The following is a 22822-nucleotide window of genomic DNA, read 5'->3' on the forward strand; positions in this document are numbered from 1 at the left end:
AGGACTTCTAAATCTGAGATTTGCTCAGGCAGGTGAGCCAAGAAAAGATAAATCTGCTACTTGGTATAAATTCCATAAAATTAATAAATGAGGGGGGAAAAGGTTGACATTGAACAACTCTGTTAATCTATATGGTATTTTGGGAGTGGCTTTCACCTAGAAAGAAGTGAGGTGGAAATGAAACTCGGATGATAACACCCTTGCTCTAAGTTAATTCAAGTCTCTAGGCAAAGGCTATCCTCATCCCATGATCCTGAAAGGACTTAACGGATGTGATCAAAGACATTATTGAGAAATAATGGGCCTTGGGAGAGGCATCAAGAGACTACAGGGAGGAGGTGTCCTTAATTTTGGAATGGGGAGAAGCAGGTGGCCTCCTGAGGGATGGTGTCATTTGTTGAGGAGCAAACACCATGATGTCTGATGACAGACTCAGTGACAGGTGTCAGCTCTTGGGCACTCACTCCCTGCGGGAGCTTGGGCAAGCCACTTAACCTCTTGGGTCTAATGTGTCACCAGGAAATGGTCATGCATTTATTAACTACCTCTTGGGAATAGTGTAGGATTAATTGACATACGGATGTAAATCAGCCCAGGGACTAGCATATAGTGAGCTTTCAATAAATGTTAACAACAGCAATTACCACTACTAATGATAATAATGATTGTAGAAACTAGTAGGTCCAGTAACCTTAACCCTGTGTTTCCCAAAGGAGTGATTTTCTCCCTCCTCTAGAGCTGCTCTTATTGATTTCTTTCTAAAACTCCTTACAAAAGTTGTTTATGCTTATTTATCTCCCTTTCTTCACCTTGTACTCTCTTAAATCTACAGGTTTTTTTTAATAACTGCGTTATTGAGATATAATTCACATAACATAAATTTACTCTTTGTAAGTGTACAATTCTATAGTTTTTTGTATATTTACAAAATTGTGCAACCATCACCACTAATTCTAGAATATACTCATAATCTCCAAAAGAAACCTCATGCCCACTTTCAGTCACTCCCCATTCCCCCTGGCAACCACTAATTTACATCCTGTCTCTATGAATTGGCCTATTCTGGACATTATATAAACGGAATCATACAGTATCTGGCCTTTTGTGTCTGGCTTCTTTCACTTAGCATAATTCACATAGCATAATCCTTTCACTTGGCAGTACTTCATGCCTTTTGAAGTACTTCATTCTAAATCATATTGTCTGGTTATACCACATTTTTTTTCATTCATTATTGATGGACACTTGGGATTGTTCCCTTGTTTGGCTCTTATGAATAATACTGCTATAAATATTCATTTACAAGTGTTTGTGTGGACATGTGTTTTCATATCTCTTGGGTACATACATAGTATAGAATTCTGGGTCATATAGTAACTGTATATTTAACTTTTTGACAAACTGCCAAACCATTTTCCAAAGAGCTACACACCATTTTATATCTCCCCCAACAACATGCGAGGGTTCTAATTCTCCATATCCTCGGCAACACTTGTTATTGTCTTGTGTTTTGGGTTTTTTTTGATAGTCATTCTAGTGAGTGTAAAGCAGTGTCTCAGTGTGGTTTTGATTAGTATTTCATTAATGATTAGTGATGTTGAGCATCTTTCATGTGGTTTTCAGGTAAGTTTTTATTGCCCCAAATTTCACTGAAACCAACTCTAGCTTTCAGCCATGTTGACACTGTTGATTCTACCCTTCCTGAATTTTTTTCTTTTTTCAGCCTTTGAATTTATCCTCTCTTTATTTGCATTCTTCCCCACTGTATCCTTAATCTGAATCATAGTTCTTCTCTTCCAAAATTACAAACAGTGAAGTCTCAGTTCTGAATTTTTAGCTCTGTCTGCTATGATTTTCTTCATCATACTTATTTCCACCTAAAATTAATCATATATTTATTTATTTACTTGTTTATTTTCTGCATTGCCCATTGGATTGTAGCTTTATGTGGACAGGGGCTTTGTCTTGTTCATCACTGTATCTCTGGTTCCTAGACTAGCAACTGGTATAAATAATTTTGTATAAATAAATGTAGGTATTAGAAAAAACTAATTGGATGTTATGTGAATAAAGAACCCGGGGCTCCATAAGTAAGTTTCTAGATTGCTAATTGAACAAACTTAACCAAGTATCTTTCATCTGGTCCTTTCATATACTTCAATATGCCAATGAACATTGTGAGATTTGACTATGAAAACTGTTTTTGTGTGGAAGGTATCATGGATTTTTTGAAATACTCTTTCAACTCAAGTAGCTAAACTGCTTGAAACCCTAGCAAAATTTAAACCCTACTAAACAGTAAAGCCCAGCAAAATTTTGTAGTTCTCTATTAGTTGCAGGTTTTGTCAGCACTTAGAAAAGTAAGTTGTGATCACCAAGGCTCAATATGAATTCACTAAGAATAGGTTATGTCAAATTATTCCCATCTGTGCTGTTCATAGGGTTTTTATCAGTATGACATTCTATCGGAAGGATGTGACAATGGTATTCCTTCACAACAGCAAGACTTTGGGCTGGCTTTATCATGATTTCTCTTTTCTGAGAAGTTGTGGATTGTCAGGATCTTGTGATCAGTCTGTCACTTGAGATCTATGCCCTAGGGGGAAATCACCTCTACAGTAAACTGTTTCCTGTCATCTGTGTCACAGTGAACTCTGGTGATTTCAAATGGTTACCAGTGATCAAAAGTGGCATTTCCAGGACTGTGTGGCAACAGGGCCTATAGAAATAGCCCCGAACACTAAACCTAGGAGAGCAAGGGTAAAGAAATGAAAGCAGGGATGGGCCTGGTCCCAGGAGGTTCCCCTAATATAAATTCACAGCCAGCTATATGTTATTAGTGGGCAACAACAGGCATACCCCTCAGGACAAGGCATGGAATGTGGCCAGGGGTAGGAAGCCAGGGAAGCATGCAGCAATAGCTTTCCAATAACGCAACAAGCCAAGCAAACCAGTGAGTGACCTTGGCATCCACATTAGCACATTTGACAGGAGCAGGGGTCAGGAACCAGTGGTTCTCAAAGTATGGTCATGGACAAGCAATATTGGCAACACTTGAGAGCTGGTTAGAAATGCAAATTTGGGGGCCTGGTGGTCTTTGTTTTATCAAGCCCCAGGTACATGTTCAAGTTTGAGAACCACTCATCAAAGCAACAGAAATAAGCTGGAGCAACAGAGAAACTTTAACCATGCCCCAGACAAGGAGCTTCTTAACTATCTTTCCTGCTGGTGTAGGAACCATTCCCTGAATGTGATACTACTGCAGCTACATGTTGAGTGCTGACTACATACTAAGCAGCATAATAAGTACTTACTTAGCAGATCAGATCCTCTTAACAACTCTGTGAGATAGAAATTGTTATAATCCTCATCCTAGATGGGAATACTAAGACATAGGCCTTATGAGGCAAGGCCACACAGCTAGTAAGCGGTAGGTCCAGGATTTGCATTAGGCAGTTTGACTACAGAACCCTGGTCAGGAATACCTGATTATTAGAAAGCACAAGGAGATGACAGATGAAGGAAGGAAGGAAGGAAGAAGGGAGGAGGGAGGGAGGGAGGAAGGAAGGAAGGGGAAAAGGAGGGAGGGAGGGAGGAAAGATGAGAGTGAGGGAGAAAGTAAGGGTAGAGAAAAGGAGGAAAGGGTAGCAGCAGTTTGGGGAAGCAGAGATTGATCGAAGGCCCCTTCTAAGGGTGGGCTGTTTCCTTGAACTATGGCATTGTATTTTTTCTGGTCTTGCGTTTAAGTCAGCCAGCCCATGAACTTTAAGAAATTTCACCCCGAGCCCATCCTGCACTGCTTTCTCCTAGGAAATTGGTTCCATGGGAAGTTTGTGATTTACTTTTTTCCTGTTTGCTTTTTCTCCTTATTTCCTTAGACTCACACAGTCTTTGTGTATACATTCATCCCAGTTGCTGAGAAATCTGTGACTGGCTTTGTCATTGGAGAATATTCTGGCAAAAACATGCCACTCTTTGGGGACTGTGTGCTGAAGGGCTGATGTGAAGCTCCTCCCTGCTTTTTTCACCTAGGACCACCTTGTTCCTTGCCTTGGCTTTAACAGGGCATCATTTCTCCTCCTTGTGCAGCAAAGCTATAGGGACCCTTAATCTCGCCTTCTCTGGAGGCCCTTTGGAGGCTCTGGCCTGATCGCAGTAATCGAGGAGGGTGGGCGTGATCAGCCACAATGTTTGATTCTTTGTCTGCCTCTCCACACTTAGGCTTTTCATTTTCACATTCCTCCCCACGGTTTCTAATAAACGCATGAACATAGCTCAAGGGCAGGAATGAAGTTTAACTTCAGCTGAGGCACAATATAGGCTATTTGGAAAGTAAAACTTTCAAATGGCACTTTAGCCTTGAAGAATATATTGAGTTAGATATGCTGTGTGCCTTGAGTCCCAATCTCTGTATAATAGCATTGCTATGTATATTAAGTGGGTGCTTTTATAGACTAAAGAAATGGGCTGTTTAAAATATTGACATCACAGAAGCATTGTATGTGCTGATGAAGAAGGTGGGGGCAAGAACCAGACCACCTGGCTTTCTTTGCTGACTGACCTCTGAGCAGACTTCCTCATCAGTAGCATGGAGGTCATGGTAGAGCTGCCTCACAGGCTTATTCAGGGTATTAAATGTGATAAATGCCAAGCACACAGCTTCCTTATCAAAATAATTAAAAGTTTAATAAATGAGAATTATTTATATTATTATTATATGATTATTACTTGAAGCCTGGATTCTGTAATTTGGCCCATGCTCCATCATACTCTCCCTCATTTGCTCTTTACTTATGCAGTTCTCTGTTTTAGCCAATTCTTATTTCTTGTCAGTTTCAAAGGCACCGTTGTCACCTTTTAAGACATGCTGTCATTTCAAAGCACTGGCTAAATACAACCAAGACTGACAACTATGAATAATTTCACAGGGCCCCTAAAACACTCTGGCATTTCACTCACTCTCTCATATATGCCACCAAGTTGTTCTCTCTTGTTCTGTGCCTCTATTCTCCGCAGATTTCAGATCGAGTTACTGAAGGTGAACGTCATCTTCCTATGAAAAATAATCCAGCAGGAAACAATGTGGAGTAATTGGGCTTCATGAGAGCATCACTGTCAAGTGTGAAAATATATGGGGAGATAATGACATTTTATTTTTTCTTTTTTGTATATTTTCAGCATGTTCACATCCACGTTCTTCCCAGGAAGGCTGGAGACTTTCACAGGAATGACAGCATCTATGATGAGGTGGGTCTGCTTTCTCTGATCGTATTGTGTGCTCGCAGGGGCTGTCCATGTGATGAAAGCAGCCTAAGTAGGTATTTCCATATATATGGTCTTGAATGGGATTCCACCCAATATGACTTGGGAAGCAGTAGTAGAGGTGAAGTAGCCCAGAGTGATCATTATGGAAACTGAAGACAAATGAATTTATAATGATTTCTTTTTCAAATGAAACCAGACGAAAATCTAAACATCCTTGTGATTTCTGCCTGTCATTTACCGGGACACTTAAGTGTTTGCATGGAGCCATGACCCAGTGTTTCCATAGGACAAAATCTATACAACCAATGGAAATTAAGCAGATGGATATATGGTTATTTTAATCAAATGTTACATTTAATTTTTAAAATACTTTGGAACTCAGCTTGTCTTGCTAAATAGCACTTATTCAAATTCAAACTTTGAATTATCATTAGCAAAGAGTAGGTTGGTTTGAATGATATAGCTATTTACTGTAGCCATTGAAGGGTAAATATATTCCCTACACGTAAGAGCAGATCAGATGGCAGTGGTGCCCTGAGTGCTCAGGTGAAAAGGCTTTGAGGCTGTTTCTGGATGCAACATGGAAATGTGCTGTGATTGATTAGCAATGTCTGCTGTGGTGTCAAATAGGAGAGAGGTGCCATTTTAGCCATCTATTTGACACTCCTAATCCTTTGAGAGTGATTTTTTTTCTTAATTTTTTAAATTTATTTACTTTTAGAGAGAGAGAAAGGGAGGGAAAAAAAGAATGAGAGAAACATTAATGTGTGGTTGCCTCTCATGCACCCCCAACTGGGGACCTGCCTGGTAACTCAGGCATGTGCCCTGGACTGGTTTGCAGGCAGGCACTCAGTCTACTGAGCCACACCAGCCAGGGCTGAGAGCAATTTTTATTTTAGTTGTTTTTTATTTTAGTTGTTTATCAAGTGGCTCTGCCAGCTAAACCCCTATGACTGTCTCTACCCTATGTGTTACATAAAAACTGTGCATCTTTTTTTTTAAAGATTACTTTGCAATAATTGGACATTAAATGGCTATTAGACCCTGAAAATAGAGAACCAGACGTCAACCGTTAGTATTGAGACTTATAATTAATTTTCCTGGGATTCACTGGATCCTTTGAGGCAATTGGTTTTATGCTTTTGGGATATCACTGACTATGTGTGCTTCCTGTTTTCCAATGGCTGAAATTGACTTGTGAAGGGTGAAAATGCTCTAGTCACTGGTCCCCAAGTGCTGGTCAGTGGGCTAATTGCTACAAATCTCCTTTCCCAAGAGATCCCAACCCTGGTCCAGTAGATTACTGAGGCACTGGGGAATCAGTAATTTTGTGGGCGTAAGAAATTTCCAAGGAGATCCTGATGCATGGCTAGGTATGGGAATAGTGTCTCTCCAAATTTAGACTTTCCTGAAGTCATATCTTATTATAGTCCAAACTCATTTTCATTGGATGTGGAATGTGATTTGAGGTTGGTAAGAGCTTCAATCATATTGGAAGAAAATCAGAATTATGGAGTAATTATAAAGAGATGCATTAAAAAATACAATTACTGATCATATTAGCATAAACTAAGGTTAATAAAATGTTGCCAAGTACAGGCTATTTTAATGAATAAATTAGCACATGATTTATATACAAGTGACTAGTGCTAAAAAGGTATTAAAAAGTGCTTGAAAACACTGTGGGTTTTTTTTTTGGTTCAACTGTCACCTTGAAATCTTCTTTATATTCCAAATGTGCTTGTGATAGAAGCTGCAGGGCTACATTTCAGTCCAGTTAGAAACACAGTGCCCGGCACTGAGGTTGGTGCATGACCTTTCTCCCCAACCTTACTCTCTTGCCCTTGTGTGCACGATCACATAGGGTCTCTGGCCCCACAGATGAGGCAACACAAGTCCCTACCTCCTACCTTTCTGCTGAAGCATCTCAGGAGAAGTAATTATTGCAAGAGTTTTTGGTTTTTTTTTTTTAAATCAACTGATATGTAACATGTAGTATAGATAACAACCACTGAAGGAGGTTGAGGGAGATTGTGGCATAAGACTATGAAAAGATTGAACTTTTTGAAGGCAAGCATAATTAGGTTCAAATCCCAGTGCCACCTACTGATTGTGTAACATTGGGCAAGTCCTTTAATCTCTGTGTTTTAATTCCCTCCTCTCTGAAATGAAGATAAATACACTTCAGAGATTGTTATGTATAATATATGACATGCTGTACATTAAAAGCTTATTACAGGACTTGGTATATACTACACCTCTATTAATAGGTAGCTGCTTTCTGTTCTTCTTATTAAGTTTGTTTTTAAAACCTAGCAATGATGGGAAAATGGGGAACCTGGATTCAAAGCCAGATTACTGGATACTCCCATTCAATATTCTTTCCAAGGGTCAGATTTCCAATTTACCCTCTGCCTTTAATCACTAATTCTCAGATTCATCTTGCTCTATGTATAAAGTTTGAGTACATGATAAATAAGATAATATCTAGAAAGTGGCATGAGAAGCACAAAGCACTACATTGTTGGTAAAGGATGTGAAGTACATTAGACTGACTGATTTTAATCAGAAATGATGGAGTGATGAGGGGCAGCCTTCTTTATACTGAAAGGAGCACTCACTTAAAATTATGCCTGTGTCCCTGAAATACAACAGACAGACTGGCTTGGAAGGTGGGAAGGGGGGAACATGGACAGCAGGAGACTGAGCTTAATAAAATGCAATTGTATTCCTACTGCTGCAGAAATAGAAAACGATGCATAAAGAAGCCCTACACTATAAATTAGCTGGGAATGCTGTGTTCTCTCTGGGCAGTGTTTACAAGGGATAGTGACAAACTAGAGAAAGTTCACAGAAAGGTGACTAGGATGGTAAAGTCTGGAAATAGTGATGAGGGGAGTAGTTAAAGGTAGAGATGTTTTGTTTGGAGAAGGCAAGACTTGTGGAGGGGAGATAGTGACAGGGTCACTACTTCTATCTAAAGGGCTATCAGGTAGCTCCAGGGGGAAGATCTGAGACTTTTAGGTGACAAGGAGGCAGATACCAGCTCCCTGTAACAACAGGTCGAATTGATAGAAAGTGCCTCGGGGGGAGGCATGGGGAGCTTTCCATCCCTGGGTCTGTGCAAGCCCAGAGTGGATGACCATGATTCTTCCTTGGATGGACCTCATGGTTCCATAACTTTACAAATCTGGCCCATTTGATCATTACCTCTGTTTTTAAGTTATGCAAGTTCTTTAACAAATACTGTGGGTCTTTGTTATTGTTATTAGTATTATGGCATTTGGATTACTGCCTAATAAAACATTCTTTTTTTAGTTCATGGAAATATAAAGTGTAACTCTTCTTTGACTTACATTAGACCATGCTCTATTGATTTTTTCCTCATTCCCAGCCTACTTCCCACATTGCCTCCAGCTCATTGTTGCATATTCATGGTCCATGGGATTTGCTTGCTTCCTCATATTTTTTATTTTGCTTGAAATATATTTGTTAATGTTGTGCTTTATTGTGCCTGCAAAGTATCTTGAATGAGTCTGAATTCTATCAGGTATGCCATTCATTCTCTAGGTCACTGCAGTTCCCACCACTCAGTCTCTTATGCAGGCTTGCATCACAAATTCGAGTTTGAGACCCCTGCCTGTTTCATGGGATACTCCTCTTCTCTCTACCACTCAGAATGACCACCCCCAGGATCCTCTGTCTAGTCCTTTGTGCATGTCACTTATCTGGAACATTCATTATACTATCTTGCTTACTTATTTACAATTCTCTGGCCCCAAGTGAGTTCTTTAACTTCAATAGGGCATCCTAACTACCTCCCTTGCTCCTGTTACTCTCATTCTCTCTCACTACTTGCTTTTGTCAAGTATATTATTCTTGCTCCTACCTCAGGGCCTTTTTGTGGCTTCTTTCATCTTCTCCTTCCTGTCTTGTGGCTTTACATCTCCATCCAAGTCTCAGCTCAAGTGACACCCCTCAAAGAATTCTTTTCATTGATCACCTCACTCCATCTAAGATAATTAATCCTTTATATCTTCTCAGGAAACTCTATCATATCACATATTTATGACCTTATTATTTTTGTCACTCAAAATAATTTATTAGTTTATTATTCAATGTCTGTATCCCTAACTACATTATAAAGCTTTGAGAATAGGGACCTAATCTGGCATAGAGTGGGTCTTCAATAAACATTTGTTAAATGAGTGATTACATGAAAAAATAAAGTGTTGAACTAGAAGAACTTGAAGTTCCCTACTAGTCCTAACATAATTTAAATGGAGAGAACATCTTGCTTTTCAGAAGGGCAATTTATTAACTCATAGCTACTTTGGGTGAGATTCTGACATGGTGCTATCAGCCCTCTGAGGTTAATTTAATGAAGCATTGGTAGAACGAAATCAGTTTATCAGAAATCAGTGTGCAGACAGCTGCAAATTGTGGCTCATCAGAAAGGCTTGGCGAAGTAATTATAAACCTTGTCTGATTGCTAAGCAAGTCTGGTAGGCACTTGTCAAAGTTGATAAGTAACTCGCCTCCCCCTAAACCTACACTTGTGTATGTCTAACAAGTACAGATGTGGTATCTGCTGAAAGCAGGCTCAGGAGCTTTCTTCCTTTTATTACAACCTTGATTATTATCCCTGAGTTTATCTTCATCTGCTCTTCCTCCAGCTCTCTGTCTTGGATTTGTCTTTATACATTTTGCTTACTAATTTATCGTCCCCATTTCACAGGATGAGTCTTTTTTCTTTCCCTCAAAACTGAGCTCAAGTTCTACCCCTTCCAAGGCAGAATCTCCTAGAAAGCCCATTCTTTATGATTCTCTAAGCAAATCTTATTTATTGGTTGCTCCCAAACTCTTTCTACATTTATGCCCTTTGAATTTATATGAACTATGTGAGGCCTTCTCGGAACTCAGTGGGCCCTCCATTATCTTGACAAGTTGATGAAGATTATGATAATGACTTAAATAGTTCCTTGGATAAAAGAGCATGTACAACTAATAGGGGGGAGGGAAACACTCATTGCCTAATGCCATGGTACATAATCTCATTAACTCTGTTAGGCTTGCCCTAGCTGTATTCCCAAACAAGCAACTCTCACAGCTATGTTGGACAATTCATCAAATGTTTATGGGTAACAGTGAATGGTTTTGATTGTGCACTGTATATAAAACCCATTACTGATGAAGGAAGTGACTATTATTAGAGCAAATGGGAATAGCAATCAGCAATTGGACAAATTCAACCATGAATTTCAAAGACAGAGCAACTAACTGTAGGTTCAAGTATCTTAGGGGAAACAATTGCTTGGTTTAACACAACGCATGAACAAAATCAATTTGCTAAAATCACGTCGTTTGACCCTGAGGGCTGGAGAGAACTATTATACTGCTGATAATATTTGAACTTGGATCTCCTTCACACACCATATGATGACAGGCTCTAAGTCCATGGGTCCCCAGTTGATGCTCCAAAAAAGAACGAATGTTTCAGTGAGACAGTTAATTTTTTTTTTCCTTCTGGGTTCAATGATGTCCTCATACTGAGGGATGAGCTTTTGTGTGTTTGAGAATTTTGGAATGTAAACTTTGTTACTCCTTGTTCAGAATAAATAAAATCTCTGTAGGTTCTTCTAAATTCATGAGAACTTATAACTCAAAGAATCTGGATGTGACATAACCAACAAATAAATATGTGGTAGTGGTAACTTAATGATTTGTGACATGAAATGCTCTTTGGCTACCTATTTTAACGATAAGACAGCTGGATAGATATTTGGTTTCCCCTTTCCTATGCCATATTATTACTGAGTTAAATCTCTATGTGCTTTGAAAGTGAGAAACAAAATTAGTAGAGAAGCATTTATCTGGTTAAAAATTATTTTCACCATTTTTCCTAGTAGAGATAAGACTTCAGGGTGTATACAACTTAGATTTGTTACATTTGGTGAAGGCTGTCACACGTGGAATTGCTGAGAAGCACAGAGGGCAATAACGGTGGACTGGTGGCCTCCAAGGAAAATCATGAAATGATTGGGCACAAGAAAAAACAGTGGAGGAAGGCAAAATATAGTGTCTGATGATGAGAGGACAGGTATCTAGACATACCCCAAGACAAAGGATGCCACCTTTATGGATTTCCCTAGAGTCTGCTTTGAGAATTACCACCCTAAGTCAGTTTTCCCAGAACTGCTTTCCTTTCTTGTTTGAATATGCTCAATTGCATGTTAAGAAGAAATAAGCATGAAAAAGTTAATCACACATTAGTCTATCCATAATATCAAAGTACAACCACTCTGTCAAACGACTCCTATGGTCTTCCTTCTTTATATTCTGAATGTGGCTTTGTGTGCAGAGTCGCATCTGCCCTCCACAGTGAATTCTCCTCCCAAACAGACATATTCCGGGAGGACTCTATAAGGTACGTGTTAGTTAAGTTGGAAAATGCCTGCTCCAAGGAGTCCTTGTTGCTGCTCTGTCTTCTTCCTTGCCTCTCACAGCAACTGCTGCAATCAAACCTTAATTAACATCAATAATTAAAAATTGGACCATTTATATATTTTTAAAAACTAGTTGAAATTTTTAATTAGGTTTTTATTCAAGGTTCTTGCTGTAACTATTAGTTACTGTCACTTAAGAATAGTGTCCAAAAATTTGGTAACTTTGGGGCCTATGATCCACTAAAGAAAACTATTTAGATCTCACATAAGAAAATTTTTCAACTCTATTTTATTTAGAGTTGAGAGTTTGAGGAATAGGAATAACAAAATGTATAAATAAGTTATTTTTTAAACTAAATTATTTATAAGTTAGTAAATTATGAGCAGAAATGGATGAATACAGCAAGAAGAAATATGAAATAAACATTGATACTTTTCAATCAATATAAATTATAATGGTCTCAAAAAGAAAACCCCCAAACTTTGGACTTGACCTCTCTTTAGACAGAAAACAAAATAAGCAAGAATTAAGGGGGGAGTAGAAAAGAAAAGCTTACAATTTTAAAGCCCCAAAACATTTGAAAATATTTTTTGCTTTTCAATTATCTGTCATTTATTAGACAAAAGAATGATACATTCACTTTAAATAACCTTTATAAAACCCCTTAGCTTGGAAGCAGGGCTCATTCTTGGAAAGCAGCAGAGTATATAGTAAGATCTCCTAGTTGCCTGCTTCTTACAAGGCACATATATCCCTGGAAACATAGCCTGGTATCTGGAATTCCAACCTGAGTCGCCAAAATGTGGTTCTATTTTTTTCACCATCAGGTGATGTCTCTTATCTGTGTGTCCTCCATCTGTACATTGCACATTGTATTCTAGAGCAGCACTATCCAATAGAAATAGAATGTGAGTTACATATGTAATTAAAAATTCTAGTAGCCACATTAAAGCAAGTAAAAAGAAATAGGTGAAATTCATTTTATCGATATGATTTTTAACCCAGTATAACCAAACTATCACCATTTTAACATGTGACTAATATAAAACATTTTCAGGAGAGTTTTATATCCTCTTTATGTGTAAGTTTTTAAAATCTCATATGATTTTACACTTTACAAGTGATTTTTATTCCATTCAGACTAGCTACACATGGCTAGTGGCCACCAAATTGGACAGTGAAACTCTAGAGTTTGTTATATCTAAACAGCTTCATTAGTTTTCATAAAGTGTAATTTGATGCAAAACCTCATTTTTTTCACTATAGCCCTCCAAATCCAAAGGATAGTAATTTATTTTTCCTGGTTTTCAAAACGATAAGATAATATAGGAGATATGTCATCCAACTATTGAATTAAGTTCTATCATCCTGATGGAAGACTGGTGAAGTTTTAAAAATGAAATGACTTCAAGGATGATCCCTCTACACAAAATTTACTTCTATTTTTTATCTTTTGGCTACTTATTTCACTAGGGATGTTCACAAAACAAACCATGCACTTTGGAGGATAGACAAGCCATTGTTTTGATCATTATTTCTGTAGACCATTGCTCTTCTATGAGTGGCCCAATCAAGCATCACTTAGGTGACTGAACTTTCTTATTCCAATTTTGAGAAGAAAGCCGTTACATGTTCTTTTGAGACAATAGCATGTAGGGGTTAAGCCTGAGGATCTGCATCCAGATTGATTGGTGTTGAGTTTCAGCTCTGTGTCCTTGAACAAGTTGCTGAAACTTCTCCATATCTCAGTTTTTTCCTCTTCATCTGTAAAATGGGGCTTATGATGGGGCTGCTGTGAGAATTGAATTATTATATATATAAAGGCCTAGAGCAGTGTCTGGTGGACAGTTAATGCTTAGTTAATGTTACCTCTTATGATTTACATAATTATTAACATTATTATCCTGAGGACATGTCTGAGAGCATTCTAAGGAGTTGGTGAGAGTGAGTGAGCAGTCGGAAGCTGGAGTAGGTGACTGGTTAGAGGTCACCTTCTCTGAAGACTTAGGAGGTTTTCCAAATCCTCTGAACACATTAAAGAGGAGATCATATAGATTAAGTGTCTTTACCTATGACCATCATCATGCACACCTGTGGACCAACAGCCTTCACAGACAGCAGCTCAATAATTTGTGGGGACATTAAACTTTTAAGCTTCCACAAGTATGCAGCCCACACTATGTAGATATTAAAAGACAATGCAGAAATCTCTCCTAGAAAGAAGAAATTCTGGCTTATGATTTTCTTCCAGTGCTTCCAAATTGCTTTAGCTCACTGGCAAGCAACTTATTTGGAGATTTTTACGACCCCCAGATTTAGAGGAACAAGATGAGAGATGCCTGACCTTCTCTCTAACCAAGATAATCTAGAAAAGGCTCTTACACCTGCCTAGCTCTTAATTCTGCATGTCAAGTCAGTGATTTATTACAAGTTCTTTAAATGTAATGTTGTAATGTTCTTTAATGACTTCCTACTTAGGTCTCAGTGTGTCTCATGTTTCCCATATTTGAAATAGGGGGAAAAATCTGAAAGCATTGGGTTAATGGTAAAAATAAGTAAATACTTCTAGGTTTTAATATTTGTTTCTAGGGAGAGAACTAATGGAAACTGGTAATGGAGTAACATTTTTATTGTTGTTTAAAGAGAGGCTGCAATGAGCAGGACTCTCAGCTAGGCACTATGTATACATTACTTTAATCTTCACGAACCTGGCAGGGTAGGTCTCATTAATACCATTTAATTGAAGATAAACCCCACAGAGGGTAAGTGTCTGTCTCAAGACCTTATAACAAGCTCATGACAAAGCTTGTTTATACCAAATTCTAGTTGACAACAAAGCCTTCAGTCTGAGGAAAATATTATCCTTCATTTTTATGGATAATTCAAAGATAGTGAATAAGTAATTTTCTTAGAGACTTTGACTTCTAGGGCTAAATCTCAGTTTCCAGATCTCTGTTCAACCTTAGTGACATTTATACACACACACCCTGCATCGTATGTTTTCACTAATTCCTATAGGCTCTGAATACCTCCCTACTATTAAATGTGTAAGACTTAGAGTATAGGAAATTGGCATGTACCAAAGAGTGTTTTGGGGGTTTTTTTGTTTGTTTGTTGTTCTTCTGCTTTAAGGATACAACTCACTAGTTCCCAGCTAGGTACTTTATTACTTTATTACAACTCCTTTTTGAGCTTTTTTTTTTAAACACAAGGAAGTTGTCCACCCCTTCCAGCCAAGTACCTATAATTCCCAAAGTCATCCTTTCTGAGCACTGAACCTCTTAAATACTTTTGCATGCTTTATAGTGTTTTCATGTCATGATAACACACTAAAATATTAAAGGAAATCACTGCCTTGTTTTTTCTTCAAAAAGAAACAGTCCTTGCTTACCACTCTCAGTGGACCCTAAATATCTTCTAGGGAAGCTGCACCAGTACCTGCTGGAAATCCTTCTTACATTCGCAGTGACTAAAGAACTCATAGAATATTCCCTTTGCACAGAAATGAAGTCTTGTTCCAGCATCTTCTTTTTTCTTTTAAAAGAATTTTGGTTCTTCTTAGAAAACTCTTCAGGGTTATTGGAGAGGAATTTGGACATTTGGGTCAAATCCATGTGTAATCCAGCTGGCTTCTCTGGTCATCTTGGCCAGGTCAGTTGATGTGAAGACCGAGGCTGTGTTTTTTTTTCTTCTCAACCTGAAATAACCTGAAATGAGAAACCTGACTTGTCTTCTTAAGCCATTTTTCATCCACATGATGTATCTACCATTTACCTTCCTTCCCTGAGACCCTGGGATGGTTTCTTCGTTTTGGTCTCATCTCAAAATCAAGAGCATGAGGAACTTGAAGGCATTTCATCTCTTGGTGATCTTAGTGTAGAGGCTGAATTAGATTTCTTGAGAGAGTTTAAGAATAGAATTTTCATCAATTGGTTATACTGTCAAATAGAGGAAAATATCATGTGATTATGACATTAGCACTCTGATTGTTGGGAACCGCCCTGCCTGGTTTCAGAAGCTGTAATCCCCCATGGCTAAGACTGAGTAAAAAGACCTTGGGGTCATAAACTACTAAGGAGACAAATCTTCCTTGTAAGGGCACCGCTTCTGCCCCCTTTCACTTCACCCTGCTTGACCCCGGGTGGATGACTGCTTAGCCAATGAAGGGTAAGATTCCTCAGAGGAGGGATGACCTAAGACAGGCATGGTGGCAAAGGGACCCTCAGGGAAGGACTTGGGGGGCTACAGAAAAAGGGGGTGGTGGACCCTCGCCCCTTGGCTTTGACATAGCCTAAGTCTTCATTCTGTCTGTGAGAAGTCTCCTAATCTGTTGGCTGCCTTACTTCCCCTGCTCGACTGAAGCCTGAAACAATGCCAGAGGTGGTTCTGTTCTGGAAAGGGCAGGTTCCCCGGAGTGATCAGGCCTAAGAAAGAATACATAAAATCCTATGAAATCTGCTTTGCTAATACCCTCAAATTAAATGATAAAGGTCCAAGCATAGAATGAGTTTGTTTCCCCAAAGTTTTATGGCCCTTTATCTATCTGACCCTGACTCAGAATAAGCCCTCATAGTTCTTTGAATGTTATGTATTGTTTGATCATTACTGCCTGACAATGATTGATGAACTTAACCTGTATTCCTATGCAAATTAAACCCAATAAAAGCCCACTGAGGAACAGGCTCCTAGCCCTTCTCTTCTGAGAGATTGGCCACCTTTCCTCCCCAAGCACATCATGTCTTGGAAGACTTATTCTCATCTGAGGCAGGCAAGGGAGCCCTGTGGGCAGAGCCCCCCCCCGCCACAACCGATGATGAGTTAATGTATCCAATGAAATGCAATATGGGGTGATGAGTTATGTTTACCTAAGGCTCAGAAAAACATAGTAACTCTTTTGAGATCACAGACCTAGGATTCATACTTTGGTCTTCTGGATCCAGAGTCTGGGCTCCCTTCTACTTTGCTGCCTCTCAACTCCCAGAGGTGCCTTAATCACCTCTGTCCTTTCTGCCTACTCACACTCAATAAATCCCATTATCTAATGGAGTAGGTTCTCAAAATATGTTTGTTTAGCTGAATCCCCAACACTCTGAATTCAGAGGCTTGTTCTCCCATTCCTCACCTCTGTGGTTTTCCTTTATCAGTTACAATTCCCCGCCTCCTTTGGGGGCACTACCTTCCTCCTGTCAAATCCACCTCTCAAGAAAGAACCATCCTTGCCACAATAGTATTTCACATTGTTACCCTTCCTGAGATGACAAAGTATTTTTCAAACTAGCAAAGCCTGATGGGGAATTAATGGGATTTTAAATCTGAAATATCAGGCCTTAGTCTAGCCTAGTTTAGTCATAGCCCGCAGGCCTCATGTGGCCCATGATGGCTATGAATGCAGCCCAACACAAAATCATAAATTTACTTAAAACATTTTTTTTGTTCATAAGTTTTTGTTAGGGTTTATGTGTTTAATGTGTAGCCCAAGACAACTCATCTTCTTCCAATGTGGCCCAGAGATGCCAAAAGTTTGGACTAGAGGTTAGTGGGACTTGATTGGTAACTCCAGAATCAAGTCACAAAGGTCATGCCTGGACCCTGGACCCACCCACTTCTGGAATTTACCAAAAAGTAGTCTGATAAATGGTCCATGAGAGGCCCCCCCCGACCATTCTCTAAAATAGGCCAATCCAAGACAGAACAATCCTATGTACCTTTATATTCTGGAACTATGTCAATACCCTGCCAAGAAAATAAAAAATATTTCTATTTTATCCTTTTCTAGGCTCAATAATGTCCTTGTGTCCATGCCACAGTTTCCAGATTACCTCAGAGTGTGTATCTTTAAAACTTGTACAACTTTTATATTTAATTTGAAAAATATCCCCCTCAGAAATAATTTGAATTCCGAATAGAGGAATATAGTTTGAAGGTATATACTCACATGTAGGAAAGAGTGCTTTAAAATAATTTTAAAGATGTCATACACTGGGATATGATATTCAGTGAAAGAGTGGCGTATGAACAGGAACAGAATGGAAGCATATGCACCTAGTAATTATAAGGGACTGTGGCTGGATAATGGAATCATAGACCGTGCCTGTTTCTTTTTTATATTCTTTGTCATTTTCCAAACTTTATTTAATGAATATGTAGTAGTTTTGTAATTTAAAGAAAATGTTAGGGGCCATTTTTTAAAAGCAGACATTCTATGTTCTTTCCCACTTATTGACAGAGACCACTATATACTGGTGGTTGGCTGTAAATGTAGTGAAAAAATTGACTTTAGTTATAGTAAAGACCTCACAGGAAATAGTCATATGTGACCTATCACTTAAGTTGAAATACCCAGAGGAAGGGCCTTTTGGGGTTTCTACTCTCTGGCTTGTTAGGAAAAAGTACTCTTCAGGATAATATTTTTCGTGAGTTCTTGATTTACAGGCAGAGAGGAGGCTACTTTAAAGTAGGGATTCATACTGGTCTGATACTTGGCAGCCCAACTTGTTACATGACAAAGAAGATTTAAGGTAGCAGATAAAATTAGATTTGCTGATCAGCTAACATTAAGATAGGGGGATTATCCAGAATTACACGAGTGGACCCAATATAATCAAAAGGTCCTTAAACAAGGAAGAGGGAGGCAGAAGAGTCAGTGTCAGAGTGATAAGCATGAGAAAGACTCCCATGGTCACTGCTGGCCTTGAAGATGGCAGTAGGCCTTGAGCCAAGGAATGCAGGCAGCCTCTAGAATCTAGAAGAGACAAGAAAACAGATTCTCCCCTAGAGCCTGCAGAAGGTACCTGCCAACACCTAGACTTTAGCCAGTTTAGACAAGTTTTGGCCTTCTGACCTCCAGCACTATAAGATAGTGAATTAGTGTTGTTTTAAGCCACTGAATTTGTGGAACTTTGTTACAGCAACAAATATGAAGCTAATGTACCTCTAAACCTCAGGATTCAGATAGGGGCTTGGGGGGAGGGCAGGGGTAGAGCACATTGCCCTATTGCACATTTATGTTTTCCCAGTTTCCCTGTCTGTCTATCTATCTATCTATCTATCTATCTATAATCTATCTATCTATCTATCTCTATCCCTCAATCAACCTCTCTCTCTCAATCTCTCTTTCAATCTCTTAATTTCTTTCTTTCTCTCTCAACTTCTATCTCTTTTTCTCTTATTCTCAACCTCTTTCTCTCTTTCAATCTTTCTCTATCTATTTATTTCTACATATCTCTCTTATCTCTTGTCCCTTCTCCAATTTGAAACTCTGTTTTCAAGTCTGGCGATGATCAGGTAATGCTACTTAGCCTTCTTATCCCTTCACAAATCATTTCTCCCTCACACTGGACCAGTGCTCTTTGCACTTAGAAACTAAGTTGGTGAGGACAGAAGACTACTTTTAAGCAGTAAATATACTTCCATTTAGTCAGAAGAGGGTCAAGAGAGAAATGGCACACCAGTGATTACTTTGAAATGCTATCTTGTCTCATGTGATAAGGACTGAGTAACAATAACTATGGAGAAAATAGAAACCACTTAGTACCATGAACAGTATTTTCTGACAAAGGGCTGTCAGGTTCAGGGAAGGAAGTGACCACCTTCCTTCCCTCCTATAGAGGCTCCCATCCTGGCTCTATCGCTAATGAGGCTTCAGTCAATTCCCTTTGTCTGGGACTCAGTTTCTCTATCCTCAATCTGAGAGGCATTCATCTCATCTCAGTCACTTCTAAGCACATGTTCACCTCTGTGTTTCCACTTTGTAATTCCATGACACTAGTTCAAGAAAGAAGCACCTGTCCTGAGGACTCCCACCCTTTGATTTCTTCATGCAGGCTACATTAGCATAGGAGAAAAGATATTGACACTGCAATTGACTTTTAAAATTCACTGAGAAGAGGGGATAACATGAAAACACACCAGATGGAATGTGAGCTTTCTGCTATTTCAAAACTTAGACATTTCCACTAAATGTTGGCACAAACATAAAATTAAATATCATCTTAAATGCTATCTAGTTTTCAAAGTGACAATAGTCTTTGAAAAGGAGGAGAAACGGTTCTGAGAATAATTTTAATTCCTTTGGAATTTTATTTTGTGGATGGAAATATTAAGAGAATAATTATCTAAAATAATAATTATATTATGAAAATAATATGGAAGGGGGGTCAAGCAGGCAGCTAAGACACATCTGTGACCCCACCTTGAGCCACTGGAACTTCCAGGAACTGATTTCCAAAAAAGCTGTGAATATGGCTCTTATATAGATTTATGAAATAAACGTTCAATGTCTTTAATTTTTAGACATCTAACATGCTTAGGTTCTTGATCCATTTTGGGTAATAGACCCCTTTGAGAACCCTGTGGAAAGCTGGAAATTTCCTGCCTAAACAAATAAAAAAATATTAAATCTTTACACAGACACCTTAAATATTTGTAAGTACTATTAGGATTTTTTAAGTCCCAGGTTAAGTACACCCAATTTCAGGTAGAGAGAAGGATGTTCTCACAGTCTAGGAAATTAGTAAGACTGGTTCTTGTACAAGAAGTTTTACACACATACGTGCACGCATACACATAACCAAGGAATTGTGTTCACATCCTCTAGGCTTACTCTTCACTCAAGACCGCTCTCCCTTTGAGGACCTTTGACTGTTTGGTTATTCTCTCACAGAGCAAATGTCACACTGTTAGAATATGCAAGAAGGGAGCTGGGAGCTTTTGGAAAGGAAATATTCAGTAGACTTGAGGTAGTGAACTTCATTAGGGGCCTGTAAGTGAACACATCACATGGGTGAATCTCTCACCTTACCTTTAATTTAAATTCTATCCCCAGTCACAGTAGCTTCCACAAAACTGGTCACAGAGTTCCACAAAGCTTGGTGATTCCACATTTATTTGTGAATCAACTTGATTTCCGAAGTTTGAAAATTATATGATTTCATTGATTAAATGATTTCATTTCCTGTACCTTATGAAATCATATGATCAGGTAATGCTACTTAGCCTTCTTATCCCTTCACGAATCATTTCCTGTATCATATGATTTCATAAGGTACAGGAAATAATCCTGAAACTGACCTATTACAAATCTTTTTGACATATGAAATAGTCTTTAAGTTGCAAGAATTGGAAATATTTGTCCTTTCTATCAGTGGAGAAAATTACATATTCAGTTTTTCTATTCCCTACTACGCTTTACATGCTTATTTTCTAAGTCCAAGATGATTCAGACTGGCTTTATAATATGTAAAAGAGAGAGTTTGAAATTTAAAATTGTTCAAAGCATCATGGAGCTAGTTGATTCGAGAGTCATTGAAAAAAAAGTGATTTAAAAAAATATATCGCTTCTTAAATCTTCAAATAACATTTTATAAGCAGTTCCACACACACCTATCAAAGGTTAATGACTTAGAAGGCTCTAGGTTAAGCTGATCCAGATACCCAAATTTAAGAGATCAGTTGCTCTAATTTCATGCATCTGAAAAATAGAATGTATTCCTTTCTCCCACAATATGCAGTGTCTTCTACCCACCCTTACTGTTGGCACTCCCTTCTGAGCAATCTGGGCCAGGAAACTTGATTCATCTCCAGCTCATTCTTTAATTTCATCCCCTGTATGCTTTCATTCCCCAAGTTCTATCATTTTTTTTTTTCTGACAACCACCTCTCATAGTTATTTCTGTTCTTGGCTGGGCAGATGTCCTGGGATTCTACTCTCTAGGGGTTTTAGGAGGCTGCCCAAGGTTGCCAAATCATGCCCCTAGCCTACTTCTCTCGATTGTGTGTGAAATTAGAGAGAATTCTTGTAATGTGTCAACTCATATTCTGTCCCCAAACTTCTTCTGAAGGTTGGGGTGGGAGAGTTTGATGCAACTCCAGATTGTACCAAAATTATCTTCTCTGTTTCTTTCCCTCTTTCCAGTTCTTTCTACCTTTCTTTCTCTTATTAGGTACATCTTTTGAATCCTATGGCAGGGTTTGTACTTGAGTCCCTGTTTAGAGGTTACCGGTAAAATTCCCCTGGTTTTCACCATTATTTTGTGGTTGTTATTAACTATGTTAGGTGTTAAGGAAGACAGGAAGGAGATTATTCATTCTTCATTCTGTCACCTTTATGATGATGAAGCAGTCACTATTTTGTACCATTTCTCTTCTGTTCTGATTCTATCCTTTCTTCATGCCCTTACCAAGTGGTACAGTAGCATCTCTCTCCTTGGCTTCAGAGGATAGGTTCCAAAACCACCAGTGGATGCCTGAAACCTTGGATAGTACTGAATCCTATATATACTATGTTTTTTCCTATACATGCATACCTATGATAAAGTTTAATTTATAAATTAGACATAGTAAAAGATTAACAATAGTTAATAAAAAGAGCAATTATAAGAATACAAGGTCTATACAGAAGGTCATGTAATATGAAAAATAGAGACTTTTATTGAACAAGATACAAGAAACCTTATATGTAGGATAATGACACCTCAGTCCCCTTCAAAGCAGGCATGTTGGGACCTCACACAGTTCTCCTAATCACCATCTGCTGCCCCAACATAGTTTCCTGAATCTTATCGATGGTTCAAAACCTCTTCCCTTTCAAAGGTGATTTTAGTTTTGGGAAAAGCCAGAAGTTGCAGGGTACCATATCTGAGCTGTAGTGGAGCTGAGTCACCTGCTTCACCAAAAATCTCTGTAGGAGATGTGGTGCATGAGCAGGCATGTTGTTGTGGTGAAGCTGCCAATCACTAGTTGCTCATAGCGGCAGTCTTCTGAATCATCTGAATAGTTTCCATGGACAAATGTTCAAGCTTAACACAAAATTTGATGCAGATTTGTTGCTCTACTTGATGTTATTTTGAATGTGATGGATACGTAGTACACATGTTCACTCAATGGCATCTACCACCCCCACTGACTAGTATAGTGAAGTTGTCATTGTTCATGAATACACATTCCAGTCCACTTTCCTTGGCTGCCAGGTTACATCAATGTAGCACAAATCGTTCTCAATGTAGTAACAATGACTGTACTTTTTCTGGACAAACTTCATGTACTATAACAAAAATTATGGGAATGTGGTCTCTCTCTCTCCCTTTGGAATTTTCCATTTCATATTTTCAGA

General features: G+C 38.6%; 1 protein-coding gene across 6 annotated transcripts in view; it reads left to right on the forward strand.

The window, feature by feature from the left end:
• FHIT (fragile histidine triad diadenosine triphosphatase) overlaps positions 1-22822 on the forward strand; it is a 1459166-nt gene that overhangs the window by 1267234 nt on the left and 169110 nt on the right. For all 6 annotated transcript variants that reach the window (XM_053929377.2, XM_045192109.3, XM_045192111.3 and 3 more), the window contains one exon: positions 5179-5247. In XM_053929377.2, the coding sequence (XP_053785352.1) occupies positions 5179-5247 (69 nt within the window). The remainder of the gene's footprint in view (positions 1-5178; positions 5248-22822) is intronic.

The sequence above is a fragment of the Desmodus rotundus genome, chromosome 8 (assembly GCF_022682495.2).
Source record: "Desmodus rotundus isolate HL8 chromosome 8, HLdesRot8A.1, whole genome shotgun sequence".
Classification (NCBI taxonomy): Eukaryota; Metazoa; Chordata; class Mammalia; order Chiroptera; family Phyllostomidae; genus Desmodus; species Desmodus rotundus.